Source organism: Trichosurus vulpecula, chromosome 7 (assembly GCF_011100635.1).
Source record: "Trichosurus vulpecula isolate mTriVul1 chromosome 7, mTriVul1.pri, whole genome shotgun sequence".
In the NCBI taxonomy this organism is placed as follows: domain Eukaryota; kingdom Metazoa; phylum Chordata; class Mammalia; order Diprotodontia; family Phalangeridae; genus Trichosurus; species Trichosurus vulpecula.
In genome coordinates, this window is record NC_050579.1 from 246,365,294 (window position 1) to 246,392,327 (window position 27,034).

Below are 27,034 nucleotides of genomic sequence, written 5' to 3' on the forward strand. Positions count from 1 at the left end.
GAGGGAAATACACAGTTAATAATCATAACTGTGAATGTGAATGTGATGAACTCTCCCATAAAACAGAAGCAGATAGTGGAGTGGATCAAAAACCAGAATCCTACAATATCTTATTTACAAGAAATGCATTAGAAGCAGAGAGACACACACAAAGTAAAGGGGCTGAAGCAGAATCTATTATGCTTCAGCTGAAATGTAAAAAATAAAAGAAGGGGTAGTAATCCTTATTTCAAAGTAAAAACAAAAATAGACCTAATTAAAAGAGATAAGGAAGGAAACTACATCTTCCTAAAAGGTACCATACACAATGAAGTGATATCAATACTAAACATGTATGCACCAAGTGGTATAGCATCTAAATTCTTAAAGGAGAAGTTAAATTACAGGTTCATGATGAAACAAGAGATAGAATTATGAAATATAAAATAGATAATTTCAACTATATTAGATTAAAAAGCTTTTGCACAAACAAAACCAGTGCAACCAAGATTAGAAGAAGAAAGCTGGGAAACAATCTTTACATCAAGTATCTCTGATAAAGGCCTCGTTTCTCAAATATATAGAGAACTGGGTCAAATTTATAAGAATACAAGTCGAATATTCCCTAATTGATAAATGGTCAAAGGATATGAACAGGCAGTTTTCAGGTGAAGAAATTAAAGTTATCTATGTGCATATGAAGAATTTTTCTAAATCACTTTCAATTAAAGACATGCAAATTAAAACAACTCTGAGGTACTACCTATCAGATTGGCTAATATGACAAAAAAAAAAGGAAAATGATAAATGTTGGAGATGTGGGAAAAATGGGATTGTTGCACTGTTGGTGAAGTTCGGAACTGATCCAACTATTCAGGAGAGCAATCTGGAACTATGCCCAAAGGGCAACCAAAATGTATATACCCTTTGATCCACCAACACCACTATTAGGTCTGTATCCCAAAGAGATCATTAAAAAAAGGGAAAAGGACCTACAAGTGAAAAAATATTTATAGAAGCCCTTTTCATGATGGCAAAATATTAGAAATTGAGAGGATGCCCATCATTAGGGAATGGCTGGAACAAGCTGTGGTATATGAATGTAATGGAATACTATTGTGCAATAAGAAACATTGAACAGGCAAATCTCAGAAAAAACCTGGAAAGACTTGTACAAACTGAGACCAAGTGAAATGAGCAGAACCAGGAAAACATTGTATACAGTATTAGCAACATTGTGTGATGATCCACTATGAATGACTCAGCTTTTCTCAGCAAGATAAGGATCCAAGACAAGCACAAAGCCTTCATGAAGGAAAATGCTATTCACATCCAGATAAGAACAGGTGGACTTTGAATACAGATCAAAGTATTCATTTACTTTATTCCTTTTCATGTTTTTTTTTCTTTTGATCTATTTCTTCTTTCATAACTATGATGAATATGGAAATAAGTCCTACATGATAGCACATGTATAACCTATATCAAATTACCTACCATTTTAGGAAGAGGGTAGGGGAGCAAGGGAGGGAGAAAAATTTGGAACTCAAAATCTTATAAAAATAAATGCTAAAAATTGTCTTGACATGTAATTGAGAAAAAATAAAACATTATTATAAAATTTTTCCTTGGTGAAATAACATTTCATTACAATTATATACCACAACTTATTCAGACATTGAATAACCTGATGGGGACTTTCAGATTTTAATTCTTTTCTTTTCATTTTCCCCCCTTAAAATCTCCTCCTCAGGATCAGAAAGTTTATTCAGCTGGTTATTATTCCCTCTTTTATATTATCTTCCCCCATTCCTGCTTGTTTCTACATTGTTTGATGTATTTTTACACTAAACTGTCTGTGGATGGATGTGTTCCACCCTTTGTCCATTTCAGATAAGAGAGAGGCTTGTTTTATCCTCACTCCCACCGCCTCTTCCTCCATATTTGCATATTCTTCTTTTTACCTACTGAAATTAGGAGAAATAGAAAATTGCACCTCCTTCTTCTTCCTTTCTGCAATAGTGTGTACCTTTTACTGTTCCTTCTCTTCCCCTTCTTAAAATCTTCAGAACAGAACTTATCTGCCCCCAGATTTCAGTTTTTTCTTGTTTAATTCCCCCAATATCCTTTGAAAACATTAAGGTTCTGACTTATTATAACACTTATTTCTTTCCTCCCTATTAAAATGTTAACACTACCTCATCATATAGCCCCTTCCAAATGCTCAAATTAATTTATCTGTCTAGGTTTTCCTCAAGTCTTGTGTTCACAGTTCAAAGTTTCTACTCATCTCTGATGTTTTTATCAGGCATTCTTTAAGGTTCTCTATTCCATTAAAAATACATTTTCCACGTGATACAATTGCCAATGAGAACCAAGCATCCTCATGTATCCCAGGCATCAATAATACAAACAAAACTTAATTCAAAACTTAATATTAATGAATAGACATTGATCATACTCAGCTTTGCAGGACAAGTTATTTTTTGGTTATAAATCTGTATCATTTGCCTTTGGAATATGGTATTCCAAGATTTCTCATTTTATATTTTTGTTTGTTTGTTTTTGGGAGGAGGGAAGGTAGGGCAATTGGAGTTAAGTGACTTGCCCAAGGTCACACAGCTAGTAAGTGTGTCAAGTGTCTGAGGCCACATTTGAACTCAGGTCTTCCTGACTCCAGGGCCGGTGCTCTACTCACTGTGCCACCTAGCTGCCCAAGATTTCCTATTTTAATAAGAGTTAGCAGGTGTTGTGTAATGCTGGCTGTAACTCCTCTGTACTTGATCTGTTTTTTTCTTTGATGTACAAACTCTGGATTTTGTCTTATAGCAAGCCTACAACTTTACCTTTTGGTGTTTCTTTCAGAGGATGATCCATCCAGTAGATTCTTTCTGTCTTTAACTTTGCCTTCTGATTCTAATAAATGTGGGCAATTTTCGTTTATTATTTCATGAAATTTAGTGTTCAAGGTTTTTTTTATTTGTGGTTTTCAGAGGGTCCAATTATTCTAGAATTATCTTTCCTTGAACTGCTTTGCAAGTCAGTTGTTTTTGAAAATAGATATTATATTTTCTTTGATTTTTTCCCCACTGTTTCTCACAGTCATTGATTTTTGTTTGCTCTATTCTGGTTTTCAGGGAGTTTATTTCTTGGCTACATTTACTACTTTCTCTTCTAAGCTATTTATTTCCCTTCTAATTTATTCCTCCAGAGCTTTTAATTCATCTTCTTTTTTAATCTCTTACTTCATTTATTTGATGTATTTGTTCAGTCTCCCTGGAAAATTCTTTTTTTTTAATTTCAGTCCCTACTTGCAGGTATTAACAGTTACTCTATTAGGGGATCTTTAGATTTGTAAATTTTTATATACTGGGTGATGTCTCCTTGGATTTATTAATCTTTCCAACTTTAGTTCCTGTACTGGGGCTTTATTCCAGGGTCAATCTCCACCCCACACTGTGCTCTTGGGTGGGGTGGTCGGTCTCGCTTAACCTTGATTTGGGACCCCTGAGATGCTCACCTCCCAAGCTTACTTATGCTCACCTCTCTTTACCCCTCAGATCTTTGTGGTTCACAATATTGAATATTCATGGCTCTCTATGGCAGGGATTATTAAATATATTTGTGTTATTAAACATCTTTGACAGTCTAGTGAATCCTATGGGCCCTTTCTCAGGGTAACGTTTTTAAATGTAGCAAACAAAATATATAGGATTATAGAGGAAACCGATTATACTGAAAGATATTTATCAGAAATTTTTAAAAGGAGCAATTATACTGCATCCTAGAATAAGAATCCCTGCTATCTAGCATCTCAGGACTCAATGCTAGGGACCCTACAGTCCCTGAGCCCAGTCCATGTGAGTGCTACCAGGCTCTTCTGGTATTTGCTGATCCCCAGAGTTTACATGATCCTCACCCTGGGGCTTTCTGACCATCCTGGGGCTTTTTCAGTTCTTGCTCCTTCCAGACTTCACAGCTTGCACATTATATGTTTCTAACCTATTGCTGGTTGTTCTGGGAAACTATGGATTTATTTGACTGTAGGCTAGATCTAGCAATGGCTTTTATTGTATGTAGGCTGCTGGCTGCCTTTTTGTGAAGTTCTGAGGTGGAAGAACTCACTATAATTTCCAATTATAATTCCAATTGTAATTGATCTGGCATAGATTTCAGGTATTTGCTAGAGGAGGTATGGAGATCTAGACAGCCAGCCTCCATTCAGGCAGCCACTTTGGCCTGAGTCCTAATCATTCTTCAGGAGGTAAGATAGGTCTTAGTTTTGGGGCAGCTAGGTGGTATAGTCAATAGAGTGCTGGGCCTAGAGTTAATCTTCCTAAGTTCAAATCTGACCTCAGACATTTACTAGTTGCGTGACCCCAGGCAAGTCACCTGTTTGCCTCAGTTTCTTCATCTGTAAAATGAACAGGAGAAGGAAATTGCAAATTACTCCAGTATCTGTCCAGAAAACCCCAAATGACGTCACAAAGAGTCAGATAAAACTGAACAACAAGAAGCTCTTCATTTTCACTCATTAACTTAGCTCCTTCCAGCCAAATACTGATTATACAAAAGACCATTAAAATAGCAAATAGTAAACAATCCCATTTGTCCAAGTATAGAGAGGTTTAACTTGCAGCAAGGCCCCACATGTTTGAGAGCTGTCTCCATATCTGTAGTGTAAGGATATCACTGTGTGGCTTGAAGGGAGGCAGAATAAACGTCTCTAACCTCTTCTCTCCTCACACTTCTCCAAGGGAGACTTTAATTCCTGCCAGGAGGGGAAGCAGGATATGAGGGCCAGAGGTTTGTCCACTCTGCTCTCCTCAGAGAGAGGGGATACTAAGCTAGAACTATATATATCTGGTCCTTCAAATATTATTATTCTAAGGGATATGGTTTTCAGGTTCAAGCTAACTTCTGATGGCTTTAGTGGGGAAATGAGGCCCTCGAGCTCTATATCCAAGATGTGACCCTTTCCCACCAAATACATTTCATAAAAAACATAGATAGCAAATAACAAAGAAATCCATTTATCCAAATTGTGACAAAACAGAAATCAGAGAAGGTATACATAGGATAATATATATTATACAGTACAGAGTGAAGGAGCTCTCCCATTGGGAGCAAGATAGCTCAGCTCAACCAAGACAGAATATCCTAGATCTTACTCAACTCTCCAAAGTTTCAATTGTAGCAAGCTAAGGATAGGGGCATGATGAAGACTGCCAGCTCCCCTCATGTCAGCTCCTTCTCAGGATCTTTTGCTTCAGCAATATGAAGTGAGGTTGGTCTCTTCCAGATTCACTCTTGAAGCTGGAAGCCAGAAATGCTAGAAGTGACTCAATACTTGAGTTCTGAGCCAAGATGGTGGAGTAAAGGCAGGCGCTCACCTGAGCTCTCCCCCAAACCCCTCTAAATATCTTTAAAAATGACTCTAAACAAATTCTAGAGCAACAAAACCCACAAAAAGATGGAGTGAAACAAATTTCCAGCCCAAGACAACTTGGAAGGTTGGCAGGAAAGATCTGTTGCATCAGAGTGAGAAAGGAACGCAGTCCAGTGCAGGTTGCACCAGCACAGGTCCAGCCAAAGCAAACCAAGAGAAGGTCTTCAGAGTGATTGAAGCACCAGCAGCAGTGGCTGCTTCCAGAGCTCTCAGCCTACAGATGATAAGGAGATCAAATAACTGGTTAGAAGGAGATTACAGGGATCTTTTTGCTAACACTGAGGCAGGACTCTGTTGCTTTGCCCATTCTCAGATCTGGGCTGCAATCCTGGGTGGCAGTCCAGAGTGATGAAGAGCACTAGCATAGCAGAGCTTGCAGCCACAGTGGAGGTGGGACTCTTTTCACAGTTACAGCACGCATAAGAGTGCTTGTGATCACTGACAGACCAGGAGAATAGTAAACACTTCTTCTTAGATAATACCACCTTGGAAGAACTGAAAACTTACAAGTCCCTAGAGGTATCTCTGAAAACAGCTGCAAAAAACCTTGAAGCTTGGGACAATGCACCCTCCACCCTAGAAGCAAAGCCCTACTTTAACAAAGAGTAACAGTCAAGTAATAGCCTGGGAAAATGAGTGAACAATGGAAAAAACCTCTGACTACAGAAAATGACTATGGTGACAAGGACAATCAAAAATATACACTCAGAAGAAGACAATAAAATCAAAGCTTCTACACCCAAAGCCTCCAAGAAAAATATGGATTTGAGCCATAGAAGAGCTTAAAAAGGATTTTTTAAAACCCTTGAAGAGTCCCAAAGAAGACTGAAGAAGGCTAGAGTTTTCCCGCTCTGGATGACTCTGCCCTGTCCCTTACACAGAGCAGGGTATTTATTTCTGCCAATGAAAGAGTCCTATACCCATAACAAAGAATATTCAAGAGCAAATGAGGTAACAAGTTGTGGTATATGATTGTGATGGAATAATATTGTGCTATGGGAAATGATGAACAAGATGGTTTCAATAAACCTGAGAAGACTTATATGAATTGATGGAAAGTGAAGTGAGCAGAACCAGGAGAGCATTATACATAGTAACAGCATTATTGTAAAGATGATTAATTGTAAAAGACTTAGCTACTCTGATCAAGTCAATAATCCAAGACAATTCCAAAGGACTCATGATGAAAAATGCTATCCACCTCCAGGGAAAGAACTTATGAATGCATATTGAAACACACTTTTAAAAATTTTCTTGATTCTTCTTGTTTGTGTGAGTGTGTTTTCTTTTGCAACATGGCTAATATGGAAATCTGTTTTGCATGACTTCACATGTATAATGATATCATATTGCTTGACTTCTCAATGGGTAGGGGAGAAGCAAGAAGGAAAAAGAGAATTTGGAGCTCAAATTTTTAAAAAATAAATTTTTAAAAATTACATATAATTGGTAAATAGTTAAGGAAATACATTTTTAAATTTGAATTTAAAAACATGAGTGATCCTTAGCTGGAAATGAGAGAGGATCTCAATTCAAACCAAGAGAGAGGGCCTAATCTCACCCAAGGAGTTACATTAAAGAAATATCTAGGGAGACAAGCTAGAAATCAGAGACATGTTGAAGAGTCAGCTTTCCCTGGACATTTACTGCTTTTTTCTCCATGTGTGTCTCTTGAAGAATCTCTGAAACCATACTTTTCTCTCTCCTAAAAGTTCTGTCCCACCTCCAACCCTTAAGCTGGAACAGTGTCACTTCAGCTTTCTCACCAGCAATTAGGAATCACATCTCCCTCTGCATGAACATAGTAGTGCTCATTGCCTACCCTGCTTGGGTGAGGGCCACATTACATGTTTCACATTTTTCCTGATTTTTTCTATTCCCACTTCCATTCTAGTTCAGGCACTCATCCCTTACTCACTGAAAGACAAACTGAGAGCTGGGAAAGACCATGTTTTAGAAAGGCCAAGGTCAAGCACAGTATCCTAAGCCATTGCCACTCATCTTGACCTTTGTCGTGCCACTGGACTCTGATGCCTCTGGAGGAGGGAGTGAGGTTGACAACTTTGCAAAGCTCTGCTTCACTCAAATCCAATTAATACTCAAGTCAAGACATCACCCTTGTCGCGTCATTGATCCTCTTCAAGAGTGAAGGACCACCACCACCACTAACGACAACCTCACACCTGGATTGCTGCAGCAGTCTTCTCTCTGACCTCTGCGACTCCAATCTCTTCAGCTTCCTCTCATACTAAAGCCATTTCCATTGTCACTGCTATGCTAATCTTCCAAAACCTTCCAAAAGCATCAGTCTAGTTTTTCAAACATGAAGAGGGTCTCTTGGGACAGGAGGAAAAGACTATAATGAGAATCTGCTTTGGAGTAGGGAAGTGGGCTGCGCTTGATTTCAGGAAAAGGCAAGACAGTAATGTATGTGAAAAGGTTTCATTCTTTTGGTAAAGACTCTCTGCTGATCACTATAATTATATCACCACCACCCCCGAGAACAAGGGCTTCCTATTGTCTGTCTCATCGAGTAATGGAATCACATCATTTTTGGAGTTAGGAGTTTCTTAGGGATCAACGAATCTTAGCTCCTCATATTACAAGGAAAGAAAGAAGGGAACAATTACCCAGTAAGCACCTACTATGTGCCAGGCATTATGCTAAGTACCTTACAAATATTTCCTCATTTGGGAGGTAGATGCCTTTATTATTTCTATTTTATAGTTGAGGAAATTAAAGTAAACAGAGGTTAAGTGACTTGACCAAGGCTCACACAGTCAGAAATGTCCGAGGCTGGATTTGAACTCAGGTCTCCCCGACTCCAAACCTAGCACTCTATCCATTGTGCAACCTAGCTGCCTCCCCGACAAATTAGGTGACTCAGAAGGAGAAAGTGAGTTGCCTGAGGTCGCACAGCTATTTAATGATCAAGTCCCAAACTTCACATTCTTTAGTCTGGCATTCAAGTCCCTCTTCTTTAGGGTGATTTTATCATTTGGATTTTTTTTCCTTAAGTAGAGCCAAAATCTGTCGCTCCATGGGTTTCTCCCAGTTATTCCCTCTGGAGCCAGGCAGAACACACTCGATTTCACAGGCCATGGAACATTTGAAGATAGCCATTATAATACTCCTAAGTCTTTTCTCCCTTAATTTAAGTGTCTCCAGTTCTTTTGGATTTGTGGCCTTGTCTTTCTAGTTTTTTCACCATCTTGGTCACAGTCCTTCTGAACTTACCAATGTCTTTCCTAAAATGTGGTGTTCAAAATAGAGCTTAATCAGATAATGCACAATAAAGTGGCATTATCAATTCCTTCACTGCAGACACTGTCTCTTTTAATGAAGCCTTAGATATCATCAGCTTTGGAAGCTTGTGTGTTAGACTGTTGACTCCATAGCCCTTTCTTTGCTGTGCTTTTCCCAGACCTGGGGAGCCACCCAACTAGGGCCATGAGTATGAATGCTGCTGGTTTTATGACTTTGGGGAAGGAATAGCCTCAGGAAGCTGTAGGCCCCCCTTCAGCCTTATCACTGAACCCATGACTCTCCTCTACCCCCAAACCTAAACCCCAGGCCCCCCACTCCTCCTTTCCCCTCTACTCTTTTGCCTACCCCTATACTCTGCTCTCCAGATCCCAGGCCCTTTCCCTGATGCCCTTTCCTAACCCTCAGCTACTCCCCTGGACCTCTGTACCAAATTTCCTAGTTTGATACTCTCCCCCTGAGACCTCTCCTCAATCCCTCCCAGTCCTGTACCCTACTCTTTCTACCCTGATCCTTAAGCCTCTCACTTTACCACCTCCCCCACTTTTCTCTGATGGCAGTCTTGGTCTGTATTTCTCTGCTTTGATGACTCAGTGACATGTGGAGTTGTCTCATAAAGGACAAGTGACTTTTCTCTCATGGAATAGGGGAAGAGAAACAGTCATCTAAAAGATGAGGCTAGGAACTGGGACTAAAGGTCTGTGATTACCTGCCCAGAACTCAGTCTCCTCCTCTGTAAAATGAAAGCGTTGGATTTGATGGTCTTTGAGGTCCCCTCCATCTCTAAATCTATGGTCCAATGGTCCTCTAACCTTATTTCCTTCTTCTAATATTTGTGCTCAAGCAGATACACACACAATACAAACACAAACACACACACTCTTAGTAGGTTTACAGTGGGTCATTTTTCCTTTTGCCTCTCTCTATACTCACACATGTCCCTTTGTGTGGCCCTTTTACCCCCACCCCCATCTCAAGAAATTAATGTTTAAAAATGCTAATTATAAATGAAGAATTTTATGAATTTAAGAATTTTCATGAGAAATTTAAGAATCTCAAAACATCACCACGTTTGAAAAAATGGAACTTTGAGTGAATTGTAAGCTTACTATGAGTAAAGAGTGTGGGAGAGCAGTCAAAAATGCTTAGGCTGCATTAAAGGAAGGTTAGTGTTCAGAATGAGGGAGATGATAACATCTTCCTAGCCAGACAGCATGTGGTGCACTATATTTATTCTAACCATCACACTCAATTGGACACTTAATTGATTAGAATTCTGAAAGTCTTTCAATGTTATTTTCCATTATTGTCATCACATAAATTGTTTGCCCGATTCTGCTTACAGCACTTCATATCAGTTCTATTATATGTCCTTCTCTGACTTCTTCAGAGTAGCAAGATAATGTAGTGCAGGGGTGAGGAACCTGCAGCCTCAAGGCCACATGTAGCCCTCTAGGTCCTCAAGTGTGGACCTTTGACTGAATCTAAACTTCACAGAACAAATCCTCTTGATAAAAGGATTTGTTCTGTAAAACTTGGACTCAGTCAAAAGGCCGCACCTGAGGACCACTACATTATAGTGGATACAGTGCTGGATTTGGAGTAAGACCTGGGTTCAAATCTTGCTTCTTATGATTATCACAGTATGACCCCTGAGCAAGTCAATTAACCTCACTGGGCTTCAGTTTTATCACCTATAGAGTGAGGGGTAAATGGATTTTATAGCATCTAAAATCACCTTCCAACTCTAAGACTATCACCCTATGATTCATATTCATTATTTCTTAGAGTATGATAACATTCTGTTATATTTATATACCACCATTTATTCAACCAATGAATACCTGTATTCCTTCAAATCCTTTGCTGTAATAAAAAATGCTGCTATAAATACTAATGTTTTGTTTTTTATCCACAGGAACTTTTCCTCCATTTTAATCTCCATGTAGAGGTCAGCACCCTCATTTTCTCAGTCACCCAGGTTCAAATAACATGTAAACAGCATAAAGTGGAGATAATCAAGAGAAGGAAGACACTAGGACTAAGGAAGATCAGGAAAAGCTCCATCTTGAAGATAAGATTTTAGCTGGGACTTGAAGGAAGCCAGGAAAACCAGGAGGCAGAGATGAGGAGGGAGAGAAATGCCTGGATCTGAGAGATGGAGGGTCTTATGGAAGAAGATTCAAGGAGTCCAGTGTTACTGGATCACAGAGTACACGGGGTGGTATAAGGTATAAGAAGACTAAAAAGGTGAGAGGGGGCCAGGTTGTGAAGGGCTTTTTTTCTAGAATTCCTGGGTCAATTTCCCTCTTCTCCAACAGAGCATTAGCATCTCTGTATTCCCATGGCCCTTCCAATATTTACCGTTTTGTAATCATGCCTTTCAGAGAGATGTTGAGGATGAGAAGAGACCATAGATCTGGTGGGTGTTGGGGGAGGGGAAGGAATGCTATGGTCTCTGTTTGAAGGGAACAGTAGTCATCTCTCCTCCTCCTCCTCTAACTTCTTATCTCTCCTCAGTTTTCTGTTTCCTTGACTAGAGGGAGGGGAGAGGGACTTCTTGAAGTTGGTGAAGAAGGGACTGAGGGCCCTAAGAGTCCCCTCTTAGGAACTGACAAACAAGACCTATACAGAATTCATGAAAACTCACAGCCAAATCTGGAATTAGCCTGACAGTCTCAGGCTACCTATCCATCTGCTTGAGGATGGGAATTAAATGTCACTATTTCCTTCCAGGGAATTTTTTTTCTTAAAAAGCATTTAATAGGCACTTGCAACATACCAAGCACTATAGGAGGTGTTGGGGATATTGATATAAAAGAAAAGGCAGTTTTTTACCTCAAGGAGCTGATATTCAAATGCAAGTAACAATACACACAAAAGAGTCATGGCCCAGGAGAGGCACTTTGGCCAACAAAGTTACAAGAATGATGAGTAGTTCCACAGGGTAACAGATTGACATGCCCCAATCAGGAACAATAGAACTAATCTGATCATGGCTCATGATTTCAGAATTGTAGAGGTCCAGGATACAAATTTAACAGCAAGGTAGTTGGCAAGAATGTTGTTAAGGAGGTGGCTGGAGAGAAGAGGGTAGAGTGAAACACAGCTTGGGCAAGAGGGTTTAGGAATAAAAATAATAAGAAGAATGGTTCTCATTTATGTAAAGCTTCCCTCACAACACTCCTACAAGGTAGATAGCATTAAATATTACCACATAAATATAATTATCACTATATATACATATAAATAAAATATATGTAAATATAATTATATACATATATATTATGTCTGTTTTAAAGATGTAGAAAATAAGACTCCAAGAGGTCAAGTGACATTAAAAGCCAAAAAAAGCATATATTTTATTGTAGAGGTAATAGGGGCCACTGGAATGTGTTGAGCAAGGAGCCATGTTGTCAGATCTGTAGTTAAGGATAATCATTTTGGCAGCAGTGTTGTGTTTGTCCTTCGTTTTTGAAGAGGCCCATGACATCAGGGAAATGATGATGTGACTTGCAGTTGACTTTGATTTGAGGGAGGGAAGGCTCTGCAAGTTCCCCAGCCTTACTTTCTCCTCCAGAGCCATCTGGATCCAATGATCTGATATTCATCAGGATGACTGGAGATGCCCCAGGATGCAATGGGAGATACTGGCCATTTTAGGTTCATGTACTCACTTAGAGTGAGGTAACGCCCATTCAATAAATAGGCATCTTTAAGAAGTGAATCAAGGGATGGCCCTTTTAATTAGAAGAAAAGAAAAAAAATCAAGCTGGGAGGGGAAGACCCTCAGGATTGCAGAAGCTGCCCACTTAACTTGGGGTTTACTAGCTAATTTCTTTCTCCTTCCTTCCTTCCTTCCTTCCTTCCTTCCTTCCTTCCTTCCTTCCCTCCCTCCCTCCTTCTTCCTCTCTCTCTCTCTCTCTCTCTCTCTCTCTCTCTCTCTCAACCTTAAACCCAGTTCACTCTGAAGCTCATAGATTGGACTACAATAGGACCCTACCCAAGCTCCATTTAATGGCTGTATTTTGGGCAGCTGTGTAAAGAATGAACTAAAATTGGGAAAAACTCAAATCAGGGAAACATATTAGAAGGCTGTAGCAATAACCTAGACAAGAGGTGATGGAGGTCTGAACCCAAAGTGCTGATTGTGTGACTAAAGAAAAGGAATTGGATTCAGGGCATGCGGAGCTAGAAACAATGAAATTTGACAACTGGGGAAAAGGGAAAATGAAGAGTCAAGAGTGATGCTAATGATAGGAACCTGGGACACTAGAAGAAAGGTGGTGCCTTAACAGAAATAAGGAAGTCTGGCAGTACCGTTGGTTGGGGTCAGGGGGTATGGAGAAAATGAGTTCATTTGTGGACATGTTGAATTTAAGATATCTCCAGGGCATCTAGCTTGAAATGTCCAATAGGCTATCGAGGGAAAGAGAGTAGAGAAGGAAGAGATAAGAATCCAGGACAGCGCCTAAAAGGATAATCGTGCTTAAGGGGTGTGATATACGCAACAGAGCAGCAAAAGAGACTGAAAAGACATGGCTCCAGAAGGCTGAGGAGGAAATACGCTATCCACCTCCAGACAGAGAAGTGATGGAATCAAGATGAAAAATGAGACGTACATTTTTGGACATTGAAAATGTATGGCTTTATTTTGCTTGACTACGTTTATTTACTGCAAGAATTGTATTTTCTTTTCATATATAAATTTATTTATTTTTAGTTTTCAACATTTACTTCCATATTTTAAATTTTCTCTGCCTCCCTCCCCTCCCCCCTCCCCAAGATGGCATGCAATCTAATATAGGTACTACATATACATTAAGAACTGTATTTTTTTTCTTTATTTGTGGTGGGAGGTTTGAATGGAAAGTTAATTATGACTTGCCACTGCTCCCACTCCCAAAAAAGGAGAAACAAAGAAAATCATTGAGGCATATTTTTAAAATGCATAGAACAGAAATAAGGTTAAGAAGGAACCACACACATAAGCATAAAGGGAACACACTGAATTTATTTAAAAAGCAAAGAGTATAAAATAGAGATTCATCATTTCACATGCAATCCTCTTTTCTATTCTACTTTGAATATGGAAATGGACTTTTTTGTGTTCGCTAAATTTAAATTTTGTTTTAAAAAGGTAATCATGAAGGTAGAAAAACCAAGAAAGAACAGTGTCAAGGCACTCAAGAAAGGGAATGATATCTAGAAGGAGAGGCAGTAGCCAAAAGTGTCAAAAACTGCAATGAAGACTCAGAAAAGACATGAATTTAGTCATTAAGAAAAGGTTTGAGAGAGCAGTATGGATTTGGTGGGGGGTCAGAAGCCTCATTATAATGGGGAGAAATAAATTAAAGTGTTGATGAAGTGGAGACAAGAGCCAATAAGTCTTTTTAGGAGCTTGATAATAAAATGTCTGTTAATTTTAAAATATTCACTTAGTTTAAAAACACATAAAAGTAATAGAGTCCTAGGAATCACTACATCAAAAGGTATGATCTATTTTTGTATTTATATTGTATATTGTCATATTTTTCTCTAGAACATTCGCACTAATCTACAGTCTTATGAATGCATTAGAGTATTTGTTTTCCCACAACTCTGACAACACTGGATTTTATCTGAAATCTTCTTTTTTGCTATTTTTGCCATTCCAGTGGGTATAAGGTGTTAAATTAAGGTTGTCTTCATTTGCATTTCTCCAATTATCTGGGGATTTATTATTATAGCATTATTCCTAGAGATTTCTCCTTGATTTCATTTATCCCATTTTTCTATTGTGGCCTCTTTTATGGTTACTGATTTCTTTAGTCCCTCTACTGTGTTTTTTTTCAGGGAAGTTTTCTTTGTGAAGCATTCTTTTTCCTTTCCTCTTTTTCTTTTTTGTTATTCTTTTACATTGGCCTATTTCTTATTTTTTTGAGCTGATAATGGGAAGCTGGACCAAGATATAACCACTCACTCAGCCCTGTTAACAGAAGTCTTATGATATTCTTTACATACTTTAAATTCTACTGAAACTGGCTTACTGGTTGAACCATAAAGTAAATATTCCATCTTACCTCCCAATTTGTAAAGGAAACTGCTTGATGGACACATATACATATGAAAGGAAAGGCTGTCTATGTGGGATGCAATTTGAGAGTTAATAATAACTGGGGAAATCAAGAACTCATGGAGGGGCACCAAATTCGAATAGAATTTTAAAGGGTGATAGCAGCTCCAAGAAGTAGAGGTAAGGAAAGGTCATTCCTGTCATAGAATGTACAAAGTCACCAACGGGGAAATGAAATGCGATTCAGTATAGCAATCGTGGCTGGATATGGGATGAAGGAGAGTGATACGTAATCAATGAGCCTAGAGAGGTAGTAGACTGGAGCTACACTGTGAAGAGCTTTAAATGACAAATGGAAGTTTGTATTTGATCCTAGAAACAATAGGGAGCCACTGGGGCTTCTTGAGTGGGGGCAGGGGGCGGGGTGGGAGACATGGTCAGACTTGCATTTTAGGAATATCAATTTGATAGGATGAATTGGCCATACTAGAAGCAGAGAGACCGGTTGGAGACTGTTGTCCAGGTGGGAGGTGTTGAAGGCCTGAGCTAGTACAGTATCAGAAATGTTGTGGAGGTAGAATTGGTAAGAGTTGGCAAACTGATTCATTATGGCATCTTCTCCACTCCTACTCCCATCCATCTCAATTCAGTGGAAGTGCCTGTCAACCTCCTAACATCTTCCGCCTCTTTGCCATATTCTACTGAGCTGCCCCTATTTTGGTCACTGGGAGACCCATGTGATTGTACCCTGAGAAAGCATTTCCTGCATCTGGGAGGGCCCTCTATCATTCTCTGGACTGAGTATCTGAGCTCAGTCTGCTCCCTGGACAGAGGAGCCTCCAGCTTGTCCCACTATGGGCTCCACCCTACTCTTGCTCTTTCTCCTGGGTATGACAGGTAAGGCCTAAAGAGGGTTGGTGACTCTCTCAATGAAAAGGGTCCTGAGCACTCAGACACCCCCATGGGGCTGCTTGGCACTGATGCGCTAGACAGTCCTCTCCTCTCTTTTGTCCCCTTAGACCAGGGGTTCTTAACATGGGGTCTGTGAAGGAGGTATCAGGGAGACCATGAAGTTGGATGGAAAAAAATTTCTTCATTTTTAATATAATTGTTTTCCTTTGTAATCCTATATATTTTATTTTATGCATTTTGAAACACTGTTCTAAAAAGGGATCACACACACACACACACACACACACACACACACACACACACACACACAACTCCTGCCTTAGATATCTCTAAGGTCCATCCAACCTCCTTTAGTCAGAAGGGAAGGGGAGACCAGCCTTGCATTCCCCTAATACCATCATGCCTGTGGGTATCAGCTACTCATGTAAGGTGCACCACCTGCTATACCATGCCCTCTTTCTTCTCCAGGTTGCATTGTTGAAGGTGCTGCTCCCGAAATAATAGAGACCACTGCTGGTGATTCAATATCCCTGCAGTGCCACTATAACCCAGAGGATGCCCGGGCCCGGAAGGTGTGGTGTCAGTTCTTTTCCACAGAATGCAGACCCCTTGTCACCTCAGTCGTGGACAGGAGAGCCCCAGGCAGTGAAAAGGTCCACCTCACTGACCTGGGTGAAGGCTTACTTGAAGTGGTGATGGATGAAGTGCAGCTGGAGGATGCTGGTGAATATAGCTGCATGGTGGACACAACCAGGGGACTCCGGGCCCTGGGCATGTTCATTCTGAGAGTATCCCCTCTGGGTGAGTGTCATGTAGAAACTTTTAGTTCAGGAACCAGGAATCTTGGATCTCAGCAAAGTCCTTCTCTGAGGGTGCCTCCTAATGACAAGCCATGGGAAGAAGACAAAACTTTCCCTCTCTCCAGGAGGAGGAAGCCACTCTGCGTGGTGAGGCCAAGATAAGCCGTCTATCTCCTGACAATGGCCTTTCCATCCTAGCTGGGTTTCCAGTCATCTGAACACAAGAGAATGTGCTTTCCTCCCCGGCTTCCCCCTATCCCACCTACCCCCACCATATCCTTCCTCTATTCAGTCAATATTTTCAACATAGGATGACTTTGCTTTTTCCATCAATAATTATCTTTAAAAAGCATCATTATGTAGTCTACTGAGCACCTCGTCTGGAATTAGCTGACCTGAGTTTAATCCCTACTCTGCCACTTACTGCCTTCGTGACCTTGAAGTCATTTTATTTTCCCAGGCTTCAGTTTCCTCATGTGCAAAATAGAGAGACAGGGTTGGATTTCATAACCTCCAAGGTCCTGTCTAACTTGATCCTGAGACCCTAGTTTAAATTTTTTAAAAATCCTAGGTGGCCTAGTATAATTGACAGAGAACTGTCCTTGAAATCAGGAAGAGCTGAGTTCAAGTCTTGCCTCTGACATGTGCCACTTAATGACCCTGGGCAAGTCAAATCTCTCAGTGTTCTAGGCCAGAGGTATCAAACATGTCAGCGGCAGGAGTGCCACACAAACCACTTCAAAATGTAATTGGGAAATATTTAAGAAAATAAATGAAAATACAGTAAAAAAAAAAGATTATACTGAATTTTGAAATGAAATAAATATGCTGCCAAAAGAGATCCTTATGTAACAGATTAGTGGCCCCCATTTCTTTTTGCTTTAGGCATCTTTCTAAAACCATAAGGGAAAGGAACAAACATTTATATGGTGCCTACTATGGGCCAGGTGCCATGCAAAGTGCTTTACAAATATTATCTTAGGGCCATCTAGGTGGCTCAGTGAGTAGAGCACTGGCCCTGGAGTCAGGAGGACCTGAGTTCAAATCTGGCCCCAAACACTTGACACTTACTAGCTCTGTGACCTTGGGCAAGTCACTGAACCCCAACTGTCTTGCCTTCCCCCATCCAAAAAAAATATTATGTCAGATGAGCTTCACAACAACCCAACATTTTGCAGTTTTTATACCCATTTTATAGTTGAGGAAACTGAGGCAAATTGAGGTTAAGTAACTAAGTTCCTCTACTTCCATTGGCGGAGGAAGGAAGTTCCCTATCCCAATGAAACCATAGATCTTCTAAGTTTTATTAATATTAGGGGATAAAGACTAGACCTCATTTCATTAGTATCTTTTGTTTCTTCATCTCCTTCTCCTCTGAATATATTCCTATCCCCTCTGCTAGCCAGGGAGCCATTTCTTAGGACAAAGAAAAATAAAGAGAAATTGCACAATTCAGCAGAATCAACCAACACATTAGGAGTGTCTGACAGTGTGTCCAATAGTCCACACCCATAGTCCCCCACCTCTGCAAAGAAAGGAGAGATAACAATTTTCTCAAGTCATCTCTAGGGCCAAATTGGAGGTACCGGTTTTAATTGTTTTTTGTTTAAAATGTACAATTTCATCCTTTAGAAATGAATCTATGTGTATGTGTGTAGGAACTACGTGTATATACAGGTCATGATGAATTCAGAGGCTGAAAAAATGACAAATTGGCAAACCCTTAAATTATTTTTAGTAAATTGTCACCGTAGCACGGTGGATAGAGTACCAGACCTGGAGGAAGGAGGACCTGAGTTCAAATCTGGCCTGAGACACTTAGTAGCTGTGTGACCCTGGGCGAGTCACTTAACTCTGTTTGCCTCAGTAACCTCATCTATAAAATGAGCTAGGGGAAGGAAATGGCAAATACTCCAGTATCTCTGCCAAGAAAACCCTAAACGGGGTCACAAAGAATTGGACACAACTGAAATAACTGAACAACAACAAAGAAGTGCCCCGCCTGTAGTCAGGAAATATTGAAATCACACATACACTTTTATGGTGGAATCAGGGTGAGTCAAGAACTAGGGCGGTGGGGTATGGAGGTTAGGCTGCTGTTGGGTACATATAGTGTGCCCCCATTCTCAGGAGGAGTGCAGAGTGGAGACAAATGTGGTATGTTTCACAGGATTGGAGGTGAATAGAATTTGGAATCCTGGGGGAAAGGCTGGGATTATGGGTGTGGGAGCCCTAAAAGGGGAGAACAAGAAACAGGTTCCTTGAAACTTTAGGATTAGAAGGAAAAAATGTCAGAATGGCTTCAGCTTATATTAATGTTTTTGTAGGCTTTTCAAATATTCCTTACCGCTCTGAGCCTTCTTTGCTAAAAGGGAAGAGAGAATTATTCATATTATTAGTACCCAATTAAGGCTAGGACCCTCCCCCCCCAAAAAAATAGTGTGGTGTGCTGAAAATGGCAGTGGTTCAAGAGGGAGAGGACTTGGATTTAAATCTTATGTCACCTTAACCATCATAGACCTCAGTTTCCTCACATGTAAAATGAAAGGATTCAGATAGCACTTAGCCTGTGAGGTATCCTACAGCTCTAAATGTATTATTCTAGTGTTGAAGAGGAAGGCTGGAGAGAAAGTGGGCAGCTCTTTTTAGAACTTGGTACATGGATGGACTTGCTTTAGTCATATGGGTCTCTAGAATTTATGCCATGGGGATGGGAAAGGTTCCTGTATTTTTCAAAAGCTCTTAGAAATAAAGCAAAAATGTTGTTCAGTTGTGTCCAACACTTTGTGACTCCAAGGTCTATACTGTCCCTGGGGTTTTCTTGGTAAGGATGCTGGAGTGTTTTGCCATTTTCTTCTCCAGTGGACTAAGGTAAACAGGGCTTAGTGACTTGCCCAAGGTCATACAGCTAATAAGTGTCTGAGGTCACATTTGAATTCAGGTCTTCCTGACTCTAGGTCCAGTGCTCTATCCACTGAGCCATCTAGCTGCCCCTAAAATAAACATGACCACCTCATAAAAATGTTCATATGCTGTAGGGACTTGGGAGAACAAACCATTTCCCTTTCTCTGAGTCTTAGTTTTTTCATCTGTAAAATAAGGAAGTTAAGCTTAGATGATGTCTAAGGTTTCTTACAGTTTGAGCATTCCAGGATTTTCTTATTGAACAATTATTTCATTGCCATAAATTTGCCTAGTTTCCATTCTTGCCTTATCCATCCCTTTTCCTTGATATTCTAGAGTTTGGTGCCTCAGTCTACTGAGGACACTGTTCCCCTCCCCTGCCAGAGCTCAGTTTCTTTTCTGACTATGGAAAGAGATAGCAGGACTGTGGGTGAAGATCATAGATTTAGAACTTGAGGTCCAAGTCCTTATTTTACAAATAAGGAAACTGAGGCAGACAGTAAGTGGAAGAGTTAGAGTTTGCTCTGACTCCTAATCCAACACTTCTGTTACTGTACCAACAATAGCATAATGAATCCAAGCCAGGTTGAACCTCTGTGGGGCAGGGAGATGGAGAGATAGGAGACAAGGGGAAGAGTAGCCCAGGGTAGCCTCAATTAACTTCTTACATGTCGAGTAAAGATGGGGCTTGGCCTTTGATTGGTGTATTTTTAAATCCTTTGGGTGTCGTATCTATCCTTAATATGTCTATATATATATATATATATATATATATATATATATATAGATGGATAGATAGATAGATAGATAGATAGATATAGATATAGATATAGATATAGATATACATATGTGTGTGTGTATGTATATACACACATATATACAGGCATATAGATATACATATAGATGCATTTATATATTTATATATCTATCTATCCGTATATTCATACACAGTTAGCATGATATAGTGAATAGAGAACTAGTCTCAGAGTTAGAAGAACTATGTTCAAGCCCCACCTTGGACACGTCCTGACTGTGTAACCTTGGGAAAGTCACTTACCTCTCAGTGTCCCAGGTAACTTCTTAAGGCTGTTAAATTGCAGGCAGCTGCAGATCTCCATTGGCAGAAGGGGTTTCCGGACCAAGAGTTTCCTACACTGAGGAATTGCAAGTCTGGCATGAAATTTAAATCTGTATTCTGTCTGAGGAATGTTTGTGCATGTGTTGGTGTAAGTGTCCAGACTTATGAGTGTATCAATAGAGAGAATTCCCAGTCAGGCAACTAGTTTTACTAACACAGGTCTAGAGATCTATACAGATATTCATGTGTGTATACATGTATGTAATATCTATTCATATATATTACATGTGTGCGTGTATATATGTGCACATACACATATAAAATATATAAACACATGCATATATACATATGCATATAGAGAAATATATACATATGTGTGTCTTTATATACTATATATGTGAGTATATACATACATTTATGTATATATACATGTATGTGTGTATACAGATAGAGTTGCTCCTAAGTCCATAAGTTGCCAAATATTTGCTGATCTGTATGGGTAGGGAGAATTTCCTTATTAGGAATTGAAATCACAGGTCTGAACCACCTCCTCTCTCCCTCCTGCACACACACACACACACACACACACTATTACTACTAATAACTAACAATTACTAATATTAATAACATTTTCATATGTCATAAGTAAACAGTTTGACATTAATCAGCAGCATTATCAGTCTTTAATGATTTCCTTTTATTTCATCTGGATCAAAATTTTGTATTGAATTTTCCATTGATTTCTAGTCTTTTTGTTATAAATACCTGAAAGTCTTCAGTTCATCAAATGTCTATTTTTTTTCATTCAGAATTATACTCAATTTTGCTGGGTAAGTTATTCTTGGACGCAACACCAGCTCCTGTGTTCTTTGAAATATATTTTTCCAAAATCTAAGGTCTTTTAGCATACACACACACACACACACACACACACACACACACACACACACAATAAAAGAGCTTTGTTATATCCAGGAACAGACCTTGGTTGCAGCTTTTATTCAACAAAATTTTAAGCAGCAATATTTTTTCATAGGCTTTTTGTTCTCATCAGACATACGTCTGTGGATAATGTATCCCTGCTCAAGCTATCCCCACTTGCTGCTCCAGCTTCCCCATCTCTGGATTTACCATCTTTCCATCTGCCCACCTCTGTCCTTACCATCTTCTCCATTTTCTCATAGTCCTACCTGGGGTCGAGCAACTAGAGCTTTGTCCCAGGGCATGATAATTTAGAGTACTCAGAAATCATTATGCAGTCCACCAGCAACATATAATCAACTAAGCTTGGCACTTAGTTAACAGAATAATGGGTTTAAACAGCAATACAGCAGATTTTGAGTTTCAGCTCCACCACAGCTCAACGCTACCCATCACCACCATCCCTAACCTGTCCTTCCCAGTAGCCTGAGGTATCTCCAGCAGCCTAGGGAGGCTTATATATCAGCATCTCTACCCACCTACTTGTCTTAAAAAGTCATTTTGAAAATGTTTCCTACATCTCACCTCAGGCACAAAATTTGGTAGTTTATAGCTCCATACCTTTCAATCTTAAACCCCACTACCTCTTCAACTCTGAATCCCCCACCTCCCCATTTATATCCTCACTACCTCCTCATCTCCCCACCACTGCCCCCCCCAGGCCTGTTAAGGTTGTAAGGTCCTACATGCATTCAATGAATGTTTCTAATGAGCTAAGTTCTTCTTTTGGGGGGGTGGGGTGTATGTCTCTTCAGTGTCAAGGCAGGATAAGGAGGACAAGGAAGACTATTTGGAAGAAACTTTGACTTTTGCTCCTGCGGAACATCCTGCAGTCAGCCCAAGCTTCAGCCCCTTGGAGCCCAACCAAGAAGACTGGAGGTACCTGATCCATCAAATGAATTAACAGGCATTTATTAAAGTGACTACTGTGTGCCAGGCTAGATGCTGGGGAGGCAAAGACAAAGAATGAGGCAACCCTACCCTCAAAAGTGCTTACATTTTATTGGAAGGTAGATTCTATTCTATTGTATTACATATATACATAAGTATGGACAGTATTAATATAATATAGTTAAGTATAAGGTGGTTAAGGAGAGAGTGCACTAAGCAGGGACAGGAATTGGGAACAGGGGAGGGAGATCAAGAAAGGCTTCCTAGAGGAGGTGGTGTTTAAGCTGCATCCTGAAGGAACGGAGGGATTCTGTAAGGCAAAGGTAAGGGAGGAGAGCAAGAGCCTATATAAAGAAAGGTCCAGAGAGAGGACAGATGGAGTATGCCAATTGGGCTCAACAGTAAAATGTGGAAAGGGGAGTAATTTATAATAATAATAATAATAATAAACTACCATAATAATAATAATAATAATACTATAAACTGCCTACTATGTGCCAGGTAATTTACAGGTATAATCACATTTGTTCACAACAATCTTATGAGGTAGGTGCTATTATTATCCCCATTCACTGATGAGGAAACTGAGGCATGCAGAGGTGAAGTGACTTCCCCAGGGACATTTTAGGAAGTGTCTGAGGCTGGATTTGAACTAGGATCTTCCTGCTTCTCTCACTATACCACTTAGCTACCTACTATGGCAATATATAATAAGTACCATATAATGAGGTTGGAAAGATAGGTGGGGACCAGGTTGTGACAGGCTTTAAAAGGGAAGTGTATATTTTATCAAAGAGCCAAGAGTTAGAGAGCCACTGGAATTAATTGAATAGGGGAGTAATATGGTTGGATCTGCTCTTAAGAAAAACTCACTTTTGTAGCTATATGTAGGGTGAATTGGAGGGCTGAGAGATCTGAAGGAGGGAGACCATAGTCAGAGGTATGCTGGAGCCAGTTCATACAGGCTGTACAGAGAACCAATTATTACATTTTCAGTGTGAGCATCTGTGCCTCAGAAATCAGCAAATGCTACAAATCAGGGTTTGATGTATTGTTTCGTTGGTTGTCTAGATATAAGAAAGTGATGGAGAACATGTTATAATGCAGATTAAACTTAAAAGTCTGTTTTTTGCAACTATTTTCTTTCTTGAGAGCTATTTTTGGCAGCAGACCACTGATTACAATAGTCTAAACAAAAGGTGATGGGGGGTGCTTGAATTAAGTGGTGGCTGGGTGAGTAGGAAGATGATGAGTTCAGTTTTGGACAAGTTGACCATCAGGTGTCTCTAGTTTGAAATGTCCAGACTATCTAGATCTGATACTTGAATTAATATCTGATCCACACTAGATGTGAGCTGGTTCCCAGGCAGCAAAGTTTGCTAAAACACCAGGGTGATAGAAGGTGTGGAAGGGCTGAGTCATCCAGTGACTATGTTCCTTGTCCCCTAAGGACGAAATAAAACCAAAAAAGAGACATTGTTCTGTCCCCGGGGCTAAATCTGGTGGATCAGACTGAGGCAAATGTCCCCTCTCCCAGTTGACTAATTAATACAGGAAACTGATGATGAAGTCAATAATTCAGTCAGGAAACATTGATAAAGTGCCTACTATGTGCCAGGCTCTGAACTAAGTGCTGGGGATAAAAAAGGCATAAGATAGTCCCTGTTCTCAAGGAGTCTGACAGGGGACACAACCTGCAAACAACTATGTACAAAAATGCTATATACAGGATAAATTGGAGATAATCAACAGAAAGAAGACAGTAGAATTAAAGGGGAGTGAGGAAAAGTTCCCCTAGAAGGTGGGATTTTAGGTGGGACCAGGAAAAAAAAAACAGGGAAGCTGAGAAGAACATTCCAACATGGGGGACAGGCAGAGGAAATGCCAGGAGTTGGGAGATGGAGCTTCTTGCTTGAGAAACAGCAGAGACCAGTGTCACTGGATTGCAAAGAACACAGAGGCTGTAAGGTAGGATAAGCCTCAAAAACCCCTCAACCTGGAGAGCCTGCAAATGACCCAAGGCACAGTCTTCCTTCTTACCCATTTTGGTTGGGTTCTAAGCTACTACTGGGAGCCCTCTGAAGATTCCCCTACTGTCCCAGTCCTGAAGAAGACTGATGCTAGAGAGCTTTCCCAAGCCCATCTCTTACCACCTTCAGGCTCAAAGGCTGAGTTCACACATTCTTGTCCTTTAGTATTCCCTTGGTCTGGGGTTCCGCACTTCTCCTGAGCCTGCTACTTGTGGCTGCGGTGGTATTGGCTGTGATAGTTGGAAGAATGGGTAAGTGAATGGCCCATTTCTCTATTTCGTTCTGACTTTACTAATGTAGCATTCATTAGTTATCTTCCCCAGACAAATACAGACCAGGCCTCTGGGTAGGCCTTCCCTCCTATCACATCAGAAAGCTTCCCAATTGGGCTTTTTCTTTATGTGCCCAACCCCACAATGCACATGACTTTGATGAGGGGTGGGAGGAGGATTTGGAATAAAGCAGTGGATAGGTCTAAGGGTGGGCCAGCAAGTGGATTAGGGAAGGTTGTAGGTAGGGAGGTCAAAGAGGGGCCAACAGGAGGTTGAAGGAGAAGGGTGAGTGGATCTGAAGAAGGTTGGGGAGGGGCTGAGAAAGAGAATTGGGAGTGGTCGACAGCACAAGCTTGGGGAAGGGGTTTATGTGGGGTACAGGGGATTCTGAGTAGACTTGAAGGAAAGGGTTAACGGACCAGGGCCAAGAGAAAAATATGCTATCATCTGTCCTTCCAGGAGGGAAGCTGGACATTTGTGGTCGATCCCAAAGCAATGAAGCATCAGCTTTGGTAAGAGGCCCTTCTGCGACCACAGCACTACATGCTCCCTATGGCCCTATCACTGAGTGAAACCAGGACCCAGTAGGGTGAAGAAGGGACCCAAGATTCAGGACTCACCAGTCCCATACCCAACTCCACAGGCCTGGGCAATGATTGCTATTTTCTCTGTTCCTATTCATTCCCACCCCGAAGTAGCCCTTATGCATCCCATCCCTCCCCCTCTCCAACAAAAAAAGACCACATCCTATCTATTGCCCAAGACCTGGAAGGGGTAATGTGTGATTTGATTGATCAAAAGGGACAAGAGGTACTCCTGGCTATATTATCAAGACTGATTAAGTCTTGGCATCCCCTTTCACTCCCTCCTATGGGACAGGTAAAAGACTGCATAATTTTTCTGTCTACTGCCATTACAGGGTACCAGGATGCCTGCTGAAGAGCCATCAAGTGTGCCCTATGCCAAACTGGAGACTCCACCCTCCTTAGATGACACTACCTATACCAACCTTCCTTTAGGTCCCCCAACAGGAAAGCCACCACCTCCACCACCCCCAACTAAATCAGAACCCCAGGTCCATTTCAGTTCCAACCCTGTGACATATGCGACTGTTGTCTTCCCCCCAGGGGCTGAGGGCGGAGATGTCCCCATTCAATCTGCTCAGGAGGAAACTGACCTCCAGAACCCACCAATGTAATTCATTACCTACCCTGACTCCACCATGAAAGTATGTGCCTAGAAGTGTCATTCTTGTGGTCTGGCTCTGTCCACCTCATATCATAGAACCAAAGACTATTTAGGCTTTAGAGTTCTTGCCTCCCTGCTGGAATGTAAGCTCCTTGAGGGAAGGCCATGTCTCTGTATTCCCAGGCCCTAGTATGATGTCTGGCATATAGTAGAGGCTTAATAAATTCTTGTTGATCGTCTATTCCAATCTCCTCATTTCAGAAATAGGAAAATGCAGACCCAGAGATGACTGCTGACCCACAGCGATGATGATGATGATGATGAGAATTTGTATTTCTATAGTGCTTTTGTAGAGGGAGAAACAAATGTAGAGGGGGAGAAGAAACCCAGGGATGCAGGGATCCCAAATCAAAGTTCCCAGGAAGGGGCTGCCTGGAATGAATTCACAGACGCAAGCATTCTTTAAGTCAAGGAGGAAAAGATTTATTATGCTTTTTCAGCCGGCAAGAGTTCTTAGGGAACCTGCAACCATACAGAGGTGCAGGGGGAATCTTTATAGAAGCTAATAGGGGATTGGGGGGGGGGGGGGACATGTCAGTTAGGTGTTTGGGGGTGGGATTAGGGAGTGGTTTAGGGTGTGTTCAGGGAGTGGTTAGTTCTTAAAGGAACATGTACATTTAGTATCTACAGCACAGGCCTATTACCTGGAGTTCTCTAGCAAATAGCCCACAGGGGGGTTAGGGGGTGTGGTCTTTACTGTGAAACATCACTGAGTTCACTCTTAGTAGGGGCTAAAGGGAATATTTTCTCATCTAGTGTCTTGTTAGACAAAATACTATCTTTAAATTACATGTTAGAAAGGTCAGTGAATAGCAAATATGGTTATGACTCAGTGTACATTAAACTATCAGCATCCAGAATTCAATCTATAGTGCACATAGCTGCTTACAAAGGAAGAAGCAGAGATGAGTTGGGGCTAGAGAGAGAGAGACAGCCTGGGATAGAATGTTTTGGGAATAAGATGGGTTCATGAGAACTGGATGTGCTTTGGAATTGGGGCACAGGCACCCAAGCAGAGGCTGTTAGAATTTAGGGTCCAAGCACAAACACCTCATCACTTTGACTCCAAAAATTCTTTCTTTGTAACATGACTGTGAAGTAGGCAGCACAAACATTTCCTATTATTAGATGAGGAAACTGAGGCTAGGAGAAACTCAGAAGAGACTTGAGT

General features: G+C 40.6%; 1 protein-coding gene across 1 annotated transcript; it reads left to right on the forward strand.

Annotated features, from left to right (window-relative positions):
• Positions 1 to 15,531: 15,531 nt before the first annotated feature.
• TREML1 (triggering receptor expressed on myeloid cells like 1) lies at positions 15,532 to 25,813 on the forward strand. The gene is made up of 6 exons (XM_036765838.1): positions 15,532 to 15,644; positions 16,128 to 16,460; positions 22,178 to 22,301; positions 24,509 to 24,594; positions 25,075 to 25,127; positions 25,535 to 25,813. Exons 1-6 carry the CDS (start codon positions 15,602 to 15,604, stop codon positions 25,811 to 25,813), a joined length of 918 nt encoding a protein of 305 aa, XP_036621733.1. The 5' UTR covers positions 15,532 to 15,601.
• The last annotated feature ends 1,221 nt before the right edge of the window (positions 25,814 to 27,034 follow it).

What these genes read in the sequence shown, in the direction of transcription:
- TREML1 (XM_036765838.1), top strand. Translation starts at nt 15,602, where the DNA reads ATGGGCTCCACCCTACTCTTGCTCTTTCTCCTGGGTATGACAG. An exon ending in CTTTCTCCTGGGTATGACAG is followed by an intron (nt 15,645 to 16,127) that starts GTAAGGCCTAAA and finishes TTTCTTCTCCAG; the next exon opens with GTTGCATTGTTGAAGGTGCT. An exon ending in TCTGAGAGTATCCCCTCTGG is followed by an intron (nt 16,461 to 22,177) that starts GTGAGTGTCATG and finishes ATGTCTCTTCAG; the next exon opens with TGTCAAGGCAGGATAAGGAG.